Raw genomic sequence first — 21,222 nt, 5'->3', positions numbered from 1 at the left:
CCTTGCCCCCAGACATTTCGTGGGCAATGAAGCAAGAAAGGATATGGAGAAGCAGCCGAGGGACTGTGTGCTGCGATACCTTAACGCGTTTTATTTTGGCTGTTTGCAAGCCTGTTTGCAATTGTGGTGAGGCCACTGTTTGTGATGTTGTTGTGTATTCTCTTGCTGTGTCCTTTCATTGCATCTTCCCAGCCAAAGTAAAACAATAAAATATCAAAAAGCAAAAGTTTGTGTTTATACATCTAGTGTCTGTTGCAGGTTATAGACTGTTCACGAAGCTCTGAAATGTATGAAATGTATATAAAAGAAAATTGTGCCAACTCTGGAACTGTGCCAGGACTGTAACAGTCTTTAAAGTTTCAGCAAGTAATTAATAAATAGTCCTAAGACAAATTGTGAAAATGTTGAACATACTGTGAGTTGCATAAACATCAGTTTACAGAAACACCTTAGTTATATGCTTTCTTTTCCTTTCCCAGTGCCATAACCAAGAATCATGCAAGTTGTGTGTTACCAGAATGGGAACTAGAGTAAAACTGGTTTCTTGGAATGCAGACACTTAAAACAAGTAGCAATATAATCGGCTGTAAAACTGAGAAACTGGTAGTCTTTCAAATTCTTTAAGGAATGTATTACTTCACTAATATGTTTCAGATAGGCTAAAACTTAAGAAGTATTTCTCAGTAAATTTCCATAACATCACTATTGTCTTTAATCAAACCTACTAATGCTGTTCGTCAGAAAAGGACCTGCTTGCCGTTGTTTCCTGTAGATCATCATGCAACTTGCAGTGGTCTGAGGGAAGTTGGTCTGAGTTATGGACTACCTTAGAATTTTCTTGGCATATATCATACATTGTGCAAGTCTGTGGCAGTGTCTCTACAGAACAAAACAATGGAATCCGTCTTTTCAGGAGCATTTGGTACATCCTATCTGATTCTATTTTGTATTGCATTTGTGATCTGAGATTCCAGCTTTTGAAATCCAGGACAAACAGGTCATATTGGTAGTTGGTAACAAATGTTCTATCAATTTTACTTAGCTGAGCAACTACTATTACTGCTCTTACTAATATGAAGCAATAAATTCAGATTGCTTTTGACAGTATGAAAATAATCACTCTCTGCTCTTCTTTTATAGCACTCCTACTTTACTGTGCCTGACATCAGAGAGCTTCCTAGTATACCAGAAAATGTGAGTACTGCAGAGGACCAGGCACTTTGCCATTTCTTTTTAATATCAGCAGTAAAATAAATGACTAGCCTTACCTCTGTTTGGCTTGGTAATACATTGTATTCTGTAAAATATTGCTAGTTGTTGAAGTAGATTTTAAGTGGCTAATTTATACTAAGTAGTGTGTCTTGGGGAGAATTGTGTTTCCAACTGCAGAAGTACATAAGTAAAAGGCCTCTTGAAGTACATTGTAACAGAGGAGAGTTTTTAATATTTGCCATTCAAATTAAGCAAAGATATCAAATGACCAAATTTGACCCATGACTGGGAAATTGACAGAATAATTATCTTAAGCTGTAAGTCAAGGTAGTTATACAAAAAACATGAAGCCATTTATTACTATCACTATTATTACTGCCTCCATAATTTCTTGGTCGTAATAAATGAGAAAATTTAAATTATACATCTGTAGTTTTAGCCTGCTCAAAATTTGCAAAGAACATGGATTTGGTAACTGTCTGTATGTGAAGGCATTGTGGTGTTTCAAAAAAAAATGAGAGAAAAATGATGGTGTTAATTTGCATGGCAGATAGCTCTTTACAATAAGTCTATGAAATATTCTTGAAAATAATCCCAAGACAGTTTTGGTTACCATTTATGTGAGTACTACATGAGTCCTCCTTTATATAAAAATGTAGAATTTGGATAGAAAGGAATTTAATCCCTTTATCAAGATGACCAGAATAAGCTGAATGATTTCACATTTATAATTTTTATCTTCTGCATCCAGACTCAAGTTTTGTTCTCTACTTTTTGACCTCATGCTGTTTCCATAGTCTCATTGGTTTTCTTGATATGTTAGAAGCTGAAATTAAAAACTAAATCTGGAAAGCAATTATTTTGACCTATTAGAACATACTGGTTTGAAATAGTTTTTATTTAAAAAAAAAATGTTTCAGAACAATATTTTATTGCTTTTTTATTTTTTATTTATTAAAGTGGTCTTATTAAAATCAATCAAGGATATAATCTAGATACTCGGTATCTTCAGTGAAAAAATTCAATGTTTCAAACATATAATAATTATGGAGTATCAAATACAAGTTTGGTATTAACTTGGCTTGTTCTTCAAGATGCTGTCAGAATTCAGATATCATATATCCTTACTTAAACCATTTTGTATTGATTCAGAGGAACATGTAGGTTTATAGGCTCTTCTGCTGCTTCAAAGCTATGTTATTAGCTGGAACTGCTCAGGCTGTCATTCTTTCTTTGTATTAACATCTTCCTTCTGTATCATATTTATACATCAGCATTCAGAAGTTTGTATTTGTGATTTTAAGTTGAAACTTATTAAGGACAAAGTACTAATTTATAAATTGATATGGACGAAACAAAAACAAAAACAGATCTAATAGTCATTCAGTGAGACCTTTCTGAAACAATGACATAGGAGACCAGCAAATATAGTTTGTTTGTTAGGTAGTTTTCTGAAAATGTTAAACGTACCTGTTTATTTAGGGCCACTTTTTCTGAGACATTTTAAGCATCACAAAATTGTCTTGTATGCTTTTCAGCATGCCTCAGATTTCTAACCAGATGATAGGCCTGTGGGAAGACAGTGCTGGCATTTGCTTCTCTTAGATATTCTTTAATATGCTCCTGCCATGTCTCTTAGCCAATTTTCTATGTCTGACATCTCAGTTTTCTTCCCTGAGTATTTTGAGGTCTGTCTTAGCACCATAAACCTCAGTTTATGGCATGAAAGAAAGAAAAGGGAATCATCAAGACATTATTTCTCATTCGTGGATGGTTTGTATAACAGATTATACTTGGGGCTTTTTATTTTTGTTTAAAAATGTTGTTGCTAGCTTTTCTGTGTTGTAGACTTTTCGTGCTGACATGTATCCTCTCAGTAAACTCAATAGATGTAGGTTTTGCTCTAAGGCACTTTATTTTTCTAGAAATACGATACATTAGAGGTAGTTTCAGAGTCAGTTCTTAAATCTAAACCAGCTATCAATCTAGTGTATTCTCTGTTCTAATCCAGACATGGTTACTTGTTTATAGGGGGAATATTTTATGTTAATCTCTTTTATACTACTCATCTCAAACTTTAACAGTTTTTGTTTGCTAAGTCTCAAATCACCTGGAGAATAAGGAATGAAGTTAATTTCCAGTTTACAGGCTGGTAAATTAGAGGGCAGAGAGAAATGAGCTAGTAATGGTAAGTAACCAGTGACAGGGTTTAAAAGTAGGTCTTCTGGCTTGTGCCTTCTTTAACTGATACAGAGCAGCTTAATAACATACACACTACACAGTGAAGGCTTCACAAAGTATAGCTGTATTTATGCTCTGTTGGTTATGTCTGCTCGTGATGTTCGCTCTATATTCAAAGGTATGAGTCAGCTTCCCAAAACATTTGAGCAGGAGACGTGATGAATGCTCATGAATCAAAGGCTGTTATAAAAGCAGAGGCCTTGGGCCAGAAGGAGTTGGAAACCCTTTGAAAGCTGAATGTTCAGCTTTCATGGGAAGGAGTGCCATGTGATGCTAAAAAGCGTCCTCTTTGAATCATTGAGTGGTGCTGATGTGCCTCAGAGAGAACGTGACTGTTTCACTGTAGGTATCCCTTGCCCTGATGTCACTGTGAAGGATGGACTCTCAGCAGCGTCTGGGGTGAACCAGGGCACCTCTGGGAATAGAACTGGAAGAACATTTCATTCAGATAACACGTATCTGTACCCATATCTGCACACCCTAGTTTTAAAAGACAGGGCTTATAAGAAAGAAAAATATTAAAAATCAAATCCATTGTTCTAACTCTTGTTGCAGTTCATCATCTTCTATTGCTCAGGTATATTTTATGTATTTAAATACCACATAATTCATTATGAGAATTTTATCTGTCCATTAATGTAACTTTCATGTAGAATTGCAGCATATGATGTAATAGTTCAAGGATATTAAATGAGCATAAATCTCCATAGATTTTAATCAATTGGCCTGCTTTATTCAAAATTCTACATATCAGTAATTACATTTTAAAACCTATATTAGCAAGTTTCAGTGTACACACTGAAGTTGTATGTAATGATGAATGGGGACCTGCAGAGAGCTCTGTTTGGGATATTAACGTGCTTGTTGCAGTTATCTGACTTTGTGTCAGACCAATGTGTTTCATGAGCCACAAAATATTTAGCATAGACACTTTGATGTAACAGCTAAGCATTCACTTTTTCAAAACATTTAAAATATTTGTAAATATATTTGTACATGCATTGTGACTTCAGAAAGATACTGGGTTCAGTTCAGGAAATACAGTGCAAGTGTGTAAATTTCCCAGTAGTGTGTGTTTTATTTCAGAGTTAACGGGTACATTAGCAGTCAGAGATGACCATAGAATCATAGAATGGTTTGGGTTGGAAGGGACCTTAAAGATCATCTAATTCCAGCCCTCTGCTGTGGGCAGGGACACCTTCCACTAGAGCAGGTTGCTCAAAGCCCCATCCAACCTGGCCTTGAACACTTCCGGGGATGATGAAACACTCTTGGTGGTGATCTTATGGTTTATATTCTTTTCATTCCAGCTCTTATTTCACGCTGCCTATTTTTTCACTTGTTATGATTTATATCTTTTGATGCCAGTTTTCCTTATTTTGTCCTTTAAATTTTTAATTTCTCTGTTTACACCATTTTCTAAAGTGTATTGTCTTCATTATTTTGGTCTCTGGAACAGCTGCATGGCACTATAGAAGTATGTTAACTGCATAACAAATGACCTAATCCATGTTAGATTTTGCAAGTGTAATATTTCAAAGTAAATAAATTTCTAAATAAGATCAGGGATTTCCAGTGGGAGGATGAAGAAGGAAACCTGTCTCCTTCTGATGACTTGTCCTAATAAGAAATATACTGAAGTCATGTAAGTGCCTTTCAACAGCAGCCTAAAATGTGTGTAGTGTAATACACGTTCTTATTACTTCCCTCTTATTTTTCCAGAGGAGCGAGCTCATTCTTTTGTTCCTTCAGTGAAAAGTTCTTCGTTAGATAACAGAGAAGAGAAGAATATTTTTGATCTCAGAAGTCAATGTGCATGTGCATTTACTGGTATTAAATAGCAAATGATCAAATAGGCGATTGATCTAGAAATTAACTTGCAAAGGAACAGAAGGAAATTTTGTAGCCATTCCTTCTGAATTTTGAGAGGAGTGGGGATTACCAGTTCCCATATTTTATTATGAAAATCCCACTCTTTACTCTCTCAAGAAAGGTTTAAATCCTAGACACAAAATACACAACAATTATACTGCAAATTGGAACACTTTCATTTGTATTTATTTAACTCATTCATGGTTTTGTCACTTACGAGACATGTCTTTCAAAATACATGTGTAAGTCCCAATTTCATCTTCAAAGATGACAGCTTTCTTATAAATAAAACTTAGAGCTAACACGTGAATTTCCTTAGTATCAATATATTCCCATGCAGCCCACATGCTTCGCAGGTGTTGTTGGCAAATTTCTGAGAGCAGAGAAGACTAAAACCTTATAAATCTTTCCATCTGAAAGTACGTTTCTCTGTCAAAGCCACTTTCAGTAAACTTGAAAGAATAATTGCAAATCCATTCCCTGTGTCTGTTTTCCCTCTCGCTAGTCGATACTTTTGCCTTATAAACACGTACACACACATGCATGTCTACTTCTTTGGGCAGAATGTAGAGATAAAGTGCTCCTTTTGTCATGCCCTTAATTTGGGTGGCATCAGAGGGAGTTCAGTGCTACTTGAAAATTCTTTTAATTCACACTATTTGCAGTAATTGTGTCGTCATGCACTGTGTTTTGGCGTCGTGGAAAGATGGGTGAGAGGGGGAAGAAGAAACGTAGAGAAGACAGCTTATGTTTAGACAAAAATATCATGCTAATCAGCACAGATGGGATGAGAAATACAGAAAAAGTACATGATAGTTTAATAGGTTTTTGGCAAAATGTGTTGGCTGTTGTGTTTTTTTTTTTCTTTTTTTTTTTCGTTTTGAATATACCTGTCTGACGCTGTTGGTCTTCTGTAACAAACCTGAATGATTGTTTTTATATTAATGTTTGAAGCTAGCTGTAATGAGTTTATTTTTTACCCATCTAGATGCTGGTACAAAAGTCTTCCAAATACAATGCTTAATTTTTCTTTAGCTCTTTGTGTTTGGATGGCAAGCTGTGGAACATATTTCTGCACAGTATGAAGCATCTTGGCAGACTTCTCAGGCCAAGTATTGGTGGTTTTAGAGTTATCTTTGGATCTGTCAAAAGTGCTAATGGGCTTTGTTGAGCTTCTTTAAGTTTCTAAATCATATTTGCTTTTTGCTTTTCTGCGCTTTTTTATTTAACGATGATTAAGATTGCGCTTGAATTCATGACTAATCCAGTTTTCCTCTCACATGTGCTTTTTGTATAAGGCTGTCTTTATCATATAGCAACCCTTTCGTACCCATAAGCTACTTGGAAACAAATTCCCTAATTCAGCATTTTGGGGATGTGTTAACATTCCCAGCACCACTGCTCTCTTTAATTTCAGCGGTTTAAGAAGTGAAAATACCCTCTGTAAACAAAAGACCTTCTTTGTTTGTCTTGCACTGTGAGGCAGAAAAGCCCCTTTATTTTAGGAGAACGTGTTACGTTTTGGTCAGGTTATCTACCTTGTAGCTTCCTAGTCTTGTTGGTGAAGATTTTAGGAAGTATTTATTCTGCTAGTTCTTAGAAAACATCATAATACTTTAGCAAATAATACTGAGTCGTGCCACTGCAGTATGTGCACAGCATCATTACGTTGAGAATGATGCACGGGTAGCACTGCTGGCTGATGGGAAGGTGCGTGGGATGAAGTGGCCATAGTTTCTTGTGTAGTTTCCTTTCCTCCTTTTGTGTTGTCTTTTTTGTTTGTTTGTTTTTTATTTTTGAATTACAGTCACTTGCAGTAATTTTTACATAGGTACTTTTTTACTGTTTCTGAGCAGCAAAAACATGGTGGAAGAACCCTGCGCTGCTCAGGAAGTGTGCATGTAAATTTTTACTAGCCTTTGTTGCTTGTGTCCTGGTCTTTCTGTCTGTGCTTTAGAGGCAGTTTGCATGCGAACTTTGTTTACAATATTCTCATGCTGTGATTATTTTTTAGACTACATAAGCATATTGGTCGCAGGTAAAATTGGATGTTTGAATGTTGAGTGTACAAAATGAGGAGAGCAGATGACCTGTGTAACTGTGCTTAGCTTGTGTTAGATGCTGGTGTGTATTTCCTGTGATCAGAATTGTTCTGGCGTAGACTGGGCTTAGATTGTTTTCCTTAATGAACTTGAATTTGCCATATTAGAAGTCTCATACTAGAACATGAGTTTTGTACGTCGTCAGGTGGCTTTGAGGTTTCTGTAGAAGTGACAAAACCTATTTTTTCTCTGAGAAATATCTTGCATTTTAGAAGCTGTGTATGAAACATCATCAGTTTTATTAATCCAAGACCCAGCTCCCCAAAAGTTAGGGGGAAAAAAACGCAGTTAAAAACTGCTCTGGCACAAGACGACCTACTGTGTGCATAGCCACTTAATAGGTGTAGCATAACAAGAGGAAATCTGCCTTTGTTTGTTTGTTTTAAAGACACTTGTTTTTGTAATACCATGAATCAAGAATTATTTTCTCTCTCTTCCTAGAGAAACCTGACAGAGTATTTTGTAGCAGTTGATGTCAACAACATGCTGCATCTCTACGCCAGTATGCTGTATGAACGCCGCATCCTCATTTGTTGTAGTAAGCTCAGCACTGTAAGTAAACTGCAGAATAATTTCTTCTATGCAAAGTATTTTTTTAAGAATGACAGTCATACATAGGCAATAACTTGAAATATCTAGAATGTGAAGAACAATGGATATAACTTCCCACTAAAATAGAGAATTGAAGTTGGTCTTCCTATACAAATGAACACAGAGAAATGTGTGAGAAATCCTCTGCTTGGTGAAGGACTTGGTAGCAGAGATGGAGCTCTGCTTTTACATTTACATATAACCATAATCATTAGTATCTATATAATTAAACTTACTGCCATGGGGTGGTCTAAAATTCTAGAAGAAGATATATAAGCGTATACTGATGTGCCTCTAGCCATTCAGAATACTAGAATTTATTTGTTTAAGAAAAAAATATTTTTAATATATAAAAGCAATAAATGCATGAATGTACTTGGCCTGTGAAAAGAGTCCAGAGGTGCTGCAGAGTCTCTGTCCTTGGAGATATTTAAAACCTGACTGAGCAATGCCCTCAGCAAACAGCTCCAGTTGACGATGCTTTGAGCAGGGCAGTTGGGGTCAGATTTGATGATCTCCAGGGCCCCTTCCAACCTCAGCTATGTGACCTCAGCTCAGTTCTGTGGTTCTAGGTGATGACTTTAGTGAACTTCTGTTGGCTTCTAACATTAAAATGAGAAAGGTTTTTTTGATCCAGTATTCCCTGGGGGGGTGTTGGTGCATACATGTACTAATATTTATGCCATAGCATAAAAGTCCCTTTTTGTAATTTACTTGACAGAAAAGAAAGAAAAAAAAAAGGATAAATGATACTGTCAGATGGATGTTCTAGTGACCTTCTGTGGATGGAGCCAAGGAGTGGGCTAAAATACATTGACAATCCATGATTTTTGCTGTAGTTTTGTTTGATAAAGTTGTCTTAATGCTGTTTAGACTCCATCAAGTATCTCAGAGATAAAAGGTACTGAACACTCTAGAGTGCTCTCTTCTAAAAATGACTGCACATCAAAACCAAGCACAAGCTTGATTTAGTTCAAAGTTTTGTGTTATGCATTTGAAGGTTTATCAGTCAATAATATTGTGATTTTCTTTATAAAAGAAAATGTTAAGTTTTCATTCTGTTTGCTCTGTTAATGGGTATTGATTGCTTTCCTTTATAAATGATAAGCATAAGATAGTTTAATAAATGTTGCTTTCTAGTGTTATGGACTAAGTACTTGAATGGTCCTTTCTAAAATACAAGCTTCCATGTCCATTTTGTGTGGTATTACCTAGCCTCTTACTGTTTGACCATGACCTACTTTGTATTTGAGATTTGAAGCTGCTTCATGGAATTGTAAGTACTATGGATGGCAAAAATTAAAAGGTGTAAGAAGGATCTGTTGATACAGGGTGGAAAAAGGAAAGAGAGTAAGACTTCATACTAGATATAAGTATTACAACATAATTTTGAAAGGTTGGTAAAACTGTGCCAGTTAAAGTAATCCCTGGGGCCTACTAATAATTTTTTAATTGTTTACAATTAATCCCACATGTAAATGTGTTCTAGGTCCTCCCTAGTGAACTAAAACAAATAAGATGTAAAGAAGTGTTTATTTCAGAAAAGTAAAAAAGTGGAAAGAATAGTAACTTATCAGAGAAGAGGAAAGAGAATGGTTATCCAAAGTATTTCGAAATGTGTGGTTGGTTGGTTTAATCTCTCTCTTTGTGACAGAGCCTGGGAAGAAGAATTACTTACCTGTCACTTTGCCTTTCTTAATGAGCCATTTCACAAGTAGGGTTGTGTTTTCTTTCCTATCTTTCTGCTTTTCCTCTTCCTTTTGCCTCTGTCCAAGATAAAAGCATGTCTCGTTCTTTGGTAGGGAGGGGTATTCATACTGTGTGTTCTTATCTTACAACTTTATATATAAACTGCTCCAAGATTGGAGTGACAGTGTAAGACAGGTTTGAAGTGTTGGGCCAGAGCCAGCGATTCCTTGCCTGCACACTCTGCTCTGCATGTTCCAGCAGTAGGAACAAGCTGCATTATTTTATTTCAAACTGTGCTCAGCGGAAGCCAAGACCTTGTAACTGGAAACGTACCAAACTGAGAATTCTCAGAGTGGAGGGAGGCTGGGGTGGTGGTGAGAGGGGGTGGTTTCTTTGTGGTTTTGGTTTGGTTAGGTTTGTGTTTGGGTTTTTTTTTGTTTGTTTGTTTTTTTTGGGGGGGGACGTTAACAAAAAAGTGGAAGGGACCTATATGCAGTTAGTTTCATTTTGAGAGACATAGCACACTTCATACCTAAGGCTATAATGTAATATTAAGTAAAAGAGGGAAAATTAAGCAGTCTTGAGTAGACAAGTCTTTTATGGTAGACTGCATTCTGTGGTATCCTAAAGCATATGAAATTCAAATTTTGATTTGAAGTGTCCTTAATATGGCTATTTAAATATGATTTAGAGGTAAATGAGTCTGTATTTATTAGCTACTTTATAAACCATATGTACTGAGCCCATGGAAGATTTCTTGCTGTTTTCTTGGATTTTTTTTTTCTACAAAAGGAAACTCAATTCATTTCTCAAAATGTTAAAGCAATTACTTTAAATACACACACACATAAAGTACTCTGTGATCTAACTACTCATGAAAAGCCAAATGTGAATCAGAATACATAAAACAACTGCTTGGCAAAAGACCACCTGCAGGTGGGACCGTGCAGTTGCAGAAATGAGACAGAAGAGCTTTCCTTTCCTCCAGTATTCTCTCTCCCATCGTAACTTGCCCTTGCAGCCCCGTCTCAGGAAGGAATGCTGACTGCGTGTGATAAGGGCAGCACCAGGTTGCTTCTCATCAGAGAAAGGTGATGTACATGCAGCCTGATGACTTAAAAACCTTAAATTTTGAAGTGATATCATGTTTTTGTTAGGCTGCATCTTACTGAGGTGAATTTCTTTGCATAATTTTTATATTTTGTAAGTACTGGTACAAAGCAAAAAATGCCATTCTGTCATGAATGGTCTTTTGTACTTGGGCGTTGAGAGGTTGCTATTTCACTTCTTCTGTGTCACAGAATGTACTAATACACAACCTCTTCTTTCCTGATTGGTTTCTGACATGTCTGAGGGCTCGGAGGAAAGGAAATTGTGGTTCTTAGGAAAATACAACATAGGATCAATAACATTGACTAAACATCCTTGTGATGCAATCTAGCTAAAAGCTTGCACTGTTCTTGTTCTGCAGCAGGCTTACAACTGCTGTTCTAGAGCAATTCTTCCTTCCCAAGAGCTCTGTTGCTGGCCCTACAACCTGCTGCCAGCATAGGTTTTCACCTTCATACACAGTTTTTACAACAGCTCTGCTTTCACTGTTTAATTCTTGTGCAACTCAGTCTTCAGCTTTTTGCTGTGTTTTTAGCCCAGCTTAATGCATAATGATCTTACACATGCCTGGAAGGTGGTATTTTGTTTTCCAGTATATATGGCACATCTGCAGCCACGTACTGCATCTGTAACACTGTGCAGTGTCTGTGCGTAAGTACAAAGTAGAATACGCTGGAAAATGGTTTATAACTTTTCTGTGTGTGACAAAACCCCATTGATTAATTTGGTCAAATGAGGCTTTTGAAGTATTCGAGGTAAAACTGCAAAAAGTGAATCAGTAACTCAGTGTCTTTCTTAAATAGCTCTCTTTTGCATTCTCTAGCAACAGCTGCAGGAAGCTGAGGTAGTGGAACTGATCTTATTTCAAAATGCTGGATTCCTACAGTTCTGACAGTTGGGCATTTCTCAGGCTGCCTTATTATTAAGTGCTTGTTTTCTATATGGCAATCACTAATCAGGTGAGGTCTTGAGCAAATATGCTATTTCTTTTTTTTATGAGCCCTTATCTTGGCAGAGTTGAAGGACAGTAGTGGTGCTTACCCATGGTAGTATGCTACTTGAATTCATGCCAGATAGCAAGGTGGGAGTACATCTCAAAAATAAGTGACAGGTTCTGCTCAGATGTCTGTAGTGGTGAGCATTATATCTGTTTAATCCTTTCTTGCTGAGTTTTAAAACCAATGGAAGGGAGTTTGGAAGGGGCCTCTTTGGATTACTGAGTGCGGTTCTCTGCAGCAGGAACTGTATTATATAACAATCCCAGGAAATAACCCATTTGATCCTATAGAAGCAATTCTTAAGTAAGATTTAATTTTTTAAGGAGGTTTGGGTGGGTTTTTTTTCAGACATCTTTTTGATTTGGAGAAGGGAAGCTGAAAGCATATAGGACTTAAGAATATAGAGAAAAACTACATTGGGAAAGTAAGCCTTTTTCTTCTGCACATTTTGGAACTAGGCTATACCTTTCATCTAATCTGTGAGAAGGGAGCATATTCTCTGGTAGGAATAATATAAGGATTAGTTGAACCATAATGGGATAGAGATAATAAATCTTTAGCATAAATATAGAATAAATTCAAGATTTTGTGATTTCTAAACCATGCTTGAATTACTCTAATATACTGATATTTACATCCCATATGAACCATAAGCTAATGTTCACCTGCTAATGAAGAAGAAGGACTGAACTGGTACTTGTTCAGATCTTCAAGTACTTGCTAGACCCTGTCTACTTCTGAAGGTATTTTTGCCTTAGGACTTTGGTTCAAACCTAATACCAATTCTTGCATTTTCTTACTCATGGAAGCACATTGTCAGTGCTGGGATGCTTACGATACTGTTAATTCAATCAGTGCTGAGGAAAGGAGTGGCTGTGTAGCTTCCAGTGTTTGAAACTGCACAAGAAAGCGTATTGTTAGGTGAAGAAATTACTGCTGCAGTTAAGATTTGACATTGGAAAGCTATTTAGAAAGTTGGAAACAAATCATTTTCAGGCCCTTTTGAAGGTAGTGAAGAATGCTTTTATTATTTGAATTATCCATTTGATAATTAACAGAATAAATTAACAGGGAATTAACAGATTTCTGTAATATCATTAGATGACACCTTGGTGAAGCTGCTCAATACCAAACATGAGGAGAGAGTAATAAAGGACTCAACAAATGATTATGTAGTTTTAATATGAATGACATTATAAATGGTGCTGTTAATCTGAGGTTCATTTGAGAATATTTCAGTCAAATGGGAGTAGTGGGATGCTTTTTTCATTGACTTTCAAAGAATTGAACAGAGTATATTATTTCAGATTGCTTAATGCTTGAAGATGCATAGAAATTAATGGCCAATATCGTAGTTACGAATAGTTCCACTGGAACTAAAAGTGCTTTCAAGGGAAACAAAAAGGAAAATCTAAAGGACATTAAAAGTGTCAGACAAGACTGTGCCTCCAGATTTCATCAGTAGCTTTTGAGAGTTTAACAAAATTGTAGCAATGCTTAAGTACCCACTTATTTATCTCAATACAGATGAATTTGTGCAGATGAATGTCACTAATTCAAGAAAATGATTGTCAGAATTATCTGTAGTTCAGTTTAGTAGAGGCTGTAGGCCAAGAAATGGACATAACAGACAAGACAGAAACCAGGAATGCATGCAGATTTTGTTTGCAGTCCTGGTAAGTGAGACAGACATACAGCAAGTGAGCAGCTTTCTATGTAGAGAGGCATCATTACTCCACACCAACATGCAAGTACAGAAGTCTGAAGAAAGGAAGATCAAAATAGTTTCTGGAAAAAGAAACACAAGAAAAGATATACATCATAAGAGTAAGGCGTAATTTTAGAAATTTCTGTTTGGGTTTGAAAGTTGGGTGTGATAGCATTCTCCCTTGAAGAAGCTACAATTCTTGGAGCTATGTTTCTCTGAAAAAAATGGGAACCTGTCACAAAGAAGACTAGAACTAGTGAATGCATAAACAAAGTCTATTAGGAAAGAAAAAATAAGACCTTTGCAAAAGAAATCCTTGCATCAAATCGTAAAAATCTTTTACAATCTAGGTTATCAGTGAATAGGTAATACAGATAATTAGAACTCAAAAACATCATCAGGCAGAGAAATTGTGTATTTTAGCCACAGTAATATGAAGCATTCTAATATATCTTGGGTAAGTACCAGGTAGAGCTTAAACTTCTGGCTTTTCAATGCAGCAAGGGTGTGTTTATGTCTGAAATTTTAGTCCTGTATGGTTTGATGCTTGGCATACTGGGTGTTGGGTTCTGAACGATTTGAAATGATCTGTGTCTATTTTGAGCTGTAAATTGCAAAATCTATTTTTGTTCATTTTTATAGTCACTTTTCTGCTTTTGAAAAACTCCCACTTGTGAAGCTTATACCTCACCCTAGTTCTTATCTGAACACTGTAGAGAACCACAGTAATTCTCCCCCCAACATCTGTGTGTCTCGGTGCACTCTCATTGCTTATCCAGACCTGTATTGTTCAGAGGCTAAAATAAGACAAAATATGTGCCTGTCTTCATTTTTTTAATTATTTTTTTTATTTTTTTGCCAAATGACCTGAGTTTTAATAAGAAAACTGGGTTCTGTTACTTACAGAAGTTGCATTGGAATTACATAAAGGCTTTGCTGTTGAGCATAAGCCAGAACAGATCTGGAGCGTGTAGCTGGTTTTCCTTGCTAGGGAGCTTTAAGAGACTGTATTAGTGCACACCTTCACATAGCCTTCTATAACCTTTGGAGTAAATAATGATTAGCTCATCTAGACTATGAAAATCAATACTAATAAGCTGCTTTCGGATCATCTGCTTTTGGATCTAACTGCATCTAGGATCAATGTCACAACTCGTCTTTGCTCAGTTACATCTCTCTGAAACTTCAGGCCACCCCAATGACCTCATTCCTTTAGAATTTGTCTTTTAGGTATTTGCAAGCAGTGTTCCCCCTCCCTATTGTCCAGACAAGCAATAAATGCTTTATTTAATCTTTTTTTCTGTACCTTGAAATAGCTGATAGGTTTTCATTGAGTTTTGTTTTCAAATTAAGTTTTAACAAGTGAGACATGGTGTAGTACTTGCATTGAGTACCATTTGAGATTAAAAGAGACTCAAAACTGCAAAACGCTGTCAGGGTGGATGTGATTGCTTATCACCTCTTTGTCTTTTAGTTTGTGTCTATTTGTATGCTACAATTCATTTTTTATTTTATGCTTTTTCAAGTGTATGCGTTCATACCCTCTTCTTACAGCATATGGACTATAGTTTTAGTAGAGATTTTTTTATTGAGAATTATCACTGTTTTCTTTTTAGTATCCTCAGTGAATATGACAAATATCCTGCTTATCTTCTTTTCAAAATTATTAATTATGGCTTGAAATGGGATTGAGACACAATTTCCTCCAAAGCCCTGTGAAGATTCTCCCCATGGGTAGACTAACACTTGTGTTTGCTATTTATGATCTTTTTAACTCTGTACCTGCTGATGTCAAAATTATTCTTAATGAGTTGTTAAAAATATAACTGAGAAAATCAGTGGACGAAATGATTGGTGAAGGGCAATTAGATAAAAATATCTTCTAAATAATGAAAATGTAAACATTAAATTTGGTATGATATATTCTTAAGAAATGTATGTCAGTGGTATTGTACCTTCCTGAACTCAAATATTTTTCAGGTTGTGTTATAATTTCAGTTCGTTTTTATGATACTTAATGGATGGTAATTGCAAGGATCTTTTTGTTTTTTTCTTTACTTTTTTTTTTCTTCACTGTGTGTTTTCATTCCCATGTTTACGTTGCTTTATAGAACACTGGGTGTTCTTTTCAGGGTTTGTTTGTTGAATGAATCATGTTCTCAGCTGTTTAACTAAGTCAGTCAAATGACAGCCACCATAAACCAGCCATGCTTTGCCCACCCAATCCCCTTTTTAAAGAGGACACTGGATATTGTGTAATAAAGCATGTTGATATAAAAGCAAAATATATTATTTTTTTTATTATAGCCTTAATTTTTTAAGCTTCGTTTTTGTCTTATGATCTTCTTTTGATATGTGTTTTTCAGTTAACTGCCTGCATTCATGGGTCTGCAGCTATGCTCTACCCGATGTTCTGGCAACATGTTTACATCCCTGTTCTGCCCCCACATCTATTGGACTACTGTTGGTAAGGCTATATATATACGTGTGTGTGTGTATAAAATTTAGATTCACAACAATTTTAATGTTTCTGTATTGCAAGATTTAAGTCCTCTTATGATGCAACTGTTAGTCTGAAAATGCATATGTATATTAAGTAAACAGTGAACATAATAAGTAAAAAAAAAAAAAAATTCCTGGCATTAGGTAATTGTGTATCAGTATGCTGAAATACACTGATATGAGTGGTTACTATGAAATTCTGCAACTTAGATATTTTATACTTATAATCTGATTTTAGCATATTTATGTTAAATCTTAAAATACGAATTAAGACTCTAGCAGTAAAAGATACAGTGGAGAAGATACTTTCATTTTTCTGCTTTTCAAAATTTCTGTTGGGACTGGGGAAGAAGCTATTCATTTTCCTATAGCGATCTTTTAATATTCTCAGTGTGTTAGGACATACCTACCTTATATAGGGGAATGATTATAAACCATTCAAAAACGTATTTGTTATTATGATGTTACAGATTTTGGCACAGCCCATGAGCGATGCCGTATATTGACACAGCTGGCCCTGTTTTGACCAGGAGCTCAGAGCACCTTCTGAGGTGTCTTCCAGTGTGAATTCTGCAATTCCACAGTGTCCATGTGGCTTAAGGAGCCTCCTTATTCACTGTTGTGGTCTTCAGATAGGCGTGTCATTAGTTACCTTGTGGACTCTGCGGTCAGTGGTGCAAAAGCCTGTCTAAGATGCCCTCTCAGTTTTCAGTTTCTCTTCTAGCACAAAGTCAGACAGTAAGCTTGCTTACTTAAGTGAGCTGGACATTTACGAATTTGTGGGAGAAGATATATTTGATCAGAGAGTGCTGATGAACTTTCCTGATACTATTGTAAGGCCACAGCTCATAACTGAAAGGCATTGGCAGTCAGGAATGTCCTCACTGACTGGAAAATAAGTGTTGCACACGTCTTTGGAAGAAGTGAGAAGATCCTAGAAACTACAGGCCATTCAGATTTGTCTCTGTTCATGAAAAAAAAAAAAAAAAGAAACACATCTTCTTGAGAGCCATTTCTATAGAAAAAGGTCTGGATTCTGAGGCTGTAGTAGGATAATACAAGACACAGGTGGTGTTAGTGGCATAAGCGTGTGATGCAAGGAGACTATGATTCTTCTAAAATGAGTATTTGTTAGTAAGTTTGGCAAAACAGAGCATAGAAATTAGCAAAAGGCTTTCTGGTGGGGTGTGATGCTCAGTGTGCTTTGGAGCATGAATTGAAACGTAGAAACAGGCCCGCCTCTGCCCTCCCTGGCATTTTATAAAGTCCTCAGAACAAAATGAACTATTGAACTTCAACTGACTCTACCTTACTATATCATATTTTAAGTGCATATTTTTAAGCTCTCAGCATGGTGATTTTTGGGGGTGGGGCTGGATTGGGGTGGTTTTTGTAAGAGGGATACTGTTCTGTGTGATGTTTTCTCTGCATTTAAGCAGGAGTAAGGAACCAGCAGGGATAACTAGCATTTTTAAGGGAAGTGCTAGGAGCTGAAACATGTAGGTTTAAAGCAAGCTTGTTCTTCTGCAGATTATTTAAATGTTAAGTATGTGCCTATGTCGAGGATACACGGAAAGGAATCTAAAAACTATTATCTTCTGTAGAAATGAACCTTCAATTTACTCACTGCACAGGAAGGGCAGGTTCTAGTCATTTGCACTGCCAGCAGGTGCCCTTTCTCTGCATAATGGGCTTCACATGTGTAATTAACACATGAAGGCTGCTACTGCCAGTTTTTTCTTCAGGTACATGCTGCTAGGAGTTTTCAGGACAACGATGTGGACCACAAGAGGCTTTTACGCTGGGTTTGAAGATTAGGTATTCATTGACTTTCTGACAAAGCCATGTTAAAAGGGGCTAAGTCCAGATCCCACAGCTGGGAGCAGAGGTGTGCAAAAAGCAAACACTTGGGCAGTGTACCTAAGGAAATAAAGACACGAGTCTCTGAGCTCTGCTGAATGAATTCTTTCATGGTGTAACACCCTGTCCATACAGCAAATGAGCTAGCTAGTGTGTGAAGTATGATTTTAAAACATATAATTATTAGGCTGTAATTGCATGCTCACAAATACAACAGCTGATTACCTTAGCCTGATATGAACTTTAATTGGAGAGGTAGTCTCACACACTAATTGTTTGGATAAATAAATTTAGTAACAATCTGTGTGCCATAAATATATTTCTCAAAATAGAGTCCATTTATTTTGTAACCATGAGAACTTGGAAAGGTGATTTTTGCCTATGAGGACTGAGAAATCAGCTTCATGCTGTCTGTTTTAAGGCAGTATTATTGCTTATCAGTGTCTGCCTCTTAAGGGAAATGACGTGAAATTATTTAAAAACATTAGAGTTTATTTTAATTACTGTCTGGTTATTTATTTTGCAAATGTGATGTAAGCAATTTAAAAATCTGAAATGGAAACAAAATTTAAAGTTCTTCTGTTCTTAAAAATACAAAAAATGATGTTCATTCAGTGGACTTTGTCTGCTGTCCATTGGTGCGTATTATTTTATGCTGTTGGTGCTTTTGAGTCTTCTACTCTTTGTGGAAATCACAAAAGGTTACAAGAACTCGGTATTACTTGTGATCTTTGAAAGGTTTTGAAAAAAAAAAAAAGTATATTCCATCTGTGATTATTATCTGTGATATTATTTTAGTAGAACCTTTTTATGTAAAACAAACAAACAAAAAAGCTTCTAAGGTCCCAGCTGATAACATTCCAATTCAGCTCCATGTTTGTGAAATCAGTTGTATTTCCATGGGAGGACACACATGATAACTCTTGGATCTTCCCAGAACTATGAAAAAGTAGAATAGCTCTCTTCCCAGAGAGTGACAAGGCAATCTTCTTCCCACTTCCCTCTTGAAAGGCTTATTTTAAATTTAATATTTATGTTCACCTGCAATCCTTATTCATGTACTGAAAATGCCATGCCATGTGCTAGGGATACTGAGCCAGTTATGGTGGCTCAATACCGCATACATGCATGTAGGATGACTTCAGCCATCTGATTCTATCATTAAAGGGTGGGGGAATTACTCTGGTTATTATGTGGGCTTCTACCAGAAGTAACAGTACGTGTTCTAAGGTGATTAAAACAGTCTTTTATATTAGATAGATTGCTTAGCAGCCAACATTAATATATTCTGAGAGCACCTTCTCAGAGCACCCTGCCACAGCTGCTGAACAAACGTTTCTGTTGGTGCAGTTTTCCCTTTCTCCAGGAATTGGTTGTGGGTTTTTTTTTGTTTTTTTTTTTTTTTTTGAAACTCCCGTTCTCGTGTTTTCTAAATCTGCATGTAGTTCAGTATGCTCCTTTAAGTAGGTGGAGGGGGTAACTGGAGGGCAAGTACTCCTGCTGCTTGGGAAACAATGATTCCTTCCTCATGAGCCTCTGGGTAGGCATTTTGATTTAGCCTGGTACATCTGTGTACTCACTAAAAGCTCTTGTAGTTGCTCTGTGCAGTCAAGTTTCTAATTTGCATCAATTACCCTGATAAATTTGGGATTGAGTTCTGTTGCATCTCAATGAGTAATCTGAAGAGAAATCTGGAGACTACTTAGAGGGTAAAGTACTATAGGTGTATAAGAGCAACACATTAAGTCAGTGTTTGTGTATCAAGACATGAACGTACTAAATGTGATCTAATCATTTTCCTGGAACAGTGGAGGAAAATGGTGCAAGTCCCTGTGTAGCTATAAACTACAAACCTTCTTGAGATCTGTGGGTTTTACATTACATTTTCTGGTGAATTGCAGTTGTTTTTTTTTAAGGTGCGGGAGTTTCGTTGTTGTTGTTGGGAATTTTTATTTTTATTTTCACTTAAGAGGAAGTGTCCCTCTATTTCACCTGCTTCTCTTCCAATTAGTAGTTGTCCACCTCTTGGGAGCATAATTAAGAGGTCTCTAGTTAGCCTAAGGAAACGAATTAAAGAAATTGTAAAAATGCAACTGTAATAAATGGGCAATATATAGCTGTTAAGTCCACAGTATCCATATTCATGCTTATTCATTGCTACTTTAATGATTTGATATTTACCTATATAACTCATTTGATTGTAAATAACCCTGATTGCATTGGGAACCACTGTGGCACAAGAGGAGTAATAGCCTTTCTCTTTGTTCCAAAAGACTTAGGCAGGCTTTTTGTTTAAGCAGTGAATGTGCATAGTAGAAATTGATACTTCTTACTTTTGCACTTAATGGCTATTGCCTGCCATCAAACAGCTTTGAGTAATTAGGAGTTGTGGCTGTAGGAAGCCCCAGGACTGATTAAGCGTAAAGTAGTATGTAAAGACTGGTCTGAAGGTCAGTCCTTAATCTGTCATGGGTCTCAGAAGGATTAGTGATTGTGCAAAGTGTTTCTCCTGTTTATACAAGCAATGTATGTTCCTGAAGTTGACTGGAAAGACTTTAAAAACCATACACCTCTAGCTTGGTAAAAGCTCCTTGAGTATGTCTTCTCTCAGGATCTGAATAGCAGTTGGGAAGAATTATTGTGTGGCCTGAATGGTGAAGGGGAGTGCATGATGTTCTCTTGTACAGTATTGTACCCGAGTATTTAAGTAATGGCATATGATTAACACTTAAAAGTTAATAAAAGCAATTTATGAGGCCTGGCATACATCTTCAACCAAACTGTTTATACATAATGAAAAGTTCTTATAAGAACTATTTTCCTATGGTTTTGTTAACCTTCTTTGTTTACCTTCTACATTCCCTATCTTCTCTTGTGCATCACAAATGCTATTCATCTTCCACAGCCCTTTGTAGCATGTACCTGGTCTGCTTGTCACCTTCTGTGTACTGGTGCCATGTCCCAGTGTCCTGTGATCCAGGCCCTATCACCCGTTTATTAAGCATTTCTCGGAGAAATGCTCAGTGTTGTATTTGTGCGCAACCTCATGCCCTTAATGAAATCCATGCAACTATTCATAAAGCTAATGCAAATGTTTGCAAAATTAGTGCATTATTTAACAAATTTCTGCTTCAAAGTTTGCTGGTTCATATTGATCGGAAAAACCTGAGCTATTTTATTATGTTATATATATATATTATTTATGAATTGGTAAGCTAAGCTTACTCTCTAGTGCTATAGCATCAAATTGTTCCTTCTGCTTTCTTCAGTCTGTCCAAGTGTATATACATTGTGTAGCACATTAAGGATCTGGCTGCAATCTTTTAGTATGTAGTAA

General features: G+C 36.4%; 1 protein-coding gene across 6 annotated transcripts in view; it reads left to right on the top strand.

The window, feature by feature from the left end:
* The window catches only part of DENND1A (DENN domain containing 1A), a 191,089-nt gene that overhangs the window by 77,588 nt on the left and 92,279 nt on the right, over positions 1–21,222 (top strand). For all 6 annotated transcript variants that reach the window (XM_084298882.1, XM_084298879.1, XM_084298881.1 and 3 more), the window contains exons 8-10: positions 1,141–1,194; positions 7,869–7,979; positions 15,890–15,990. In XM_084298882.1, coding sequence (XP_084155008.1) covers positions 1,141–1,194; positions 7,869–7,979; positions 15,890–15,990 — 266 coding nt within the window. The remainder of the gene's footprint in view (positions 1–1,140; positions 1,195–7,868; positions 7,980–15,889; positions 15,991–21,222) is intronic.

This window comes from Netta rufina (assembly GCF_964035555.1).
Source record: "Netta rufina genome assembly, chromosome: 20".
Classification (NCBI taxonomy): domain Eukaryota; kingdom Metazoa; phylum Chordata; class Aves; order Anseriformes; family Anatidae; genus Netta; species Netta rufina.
This window is presented reverse-complemented; position numbering and strand designations above follow the sequence as displayed.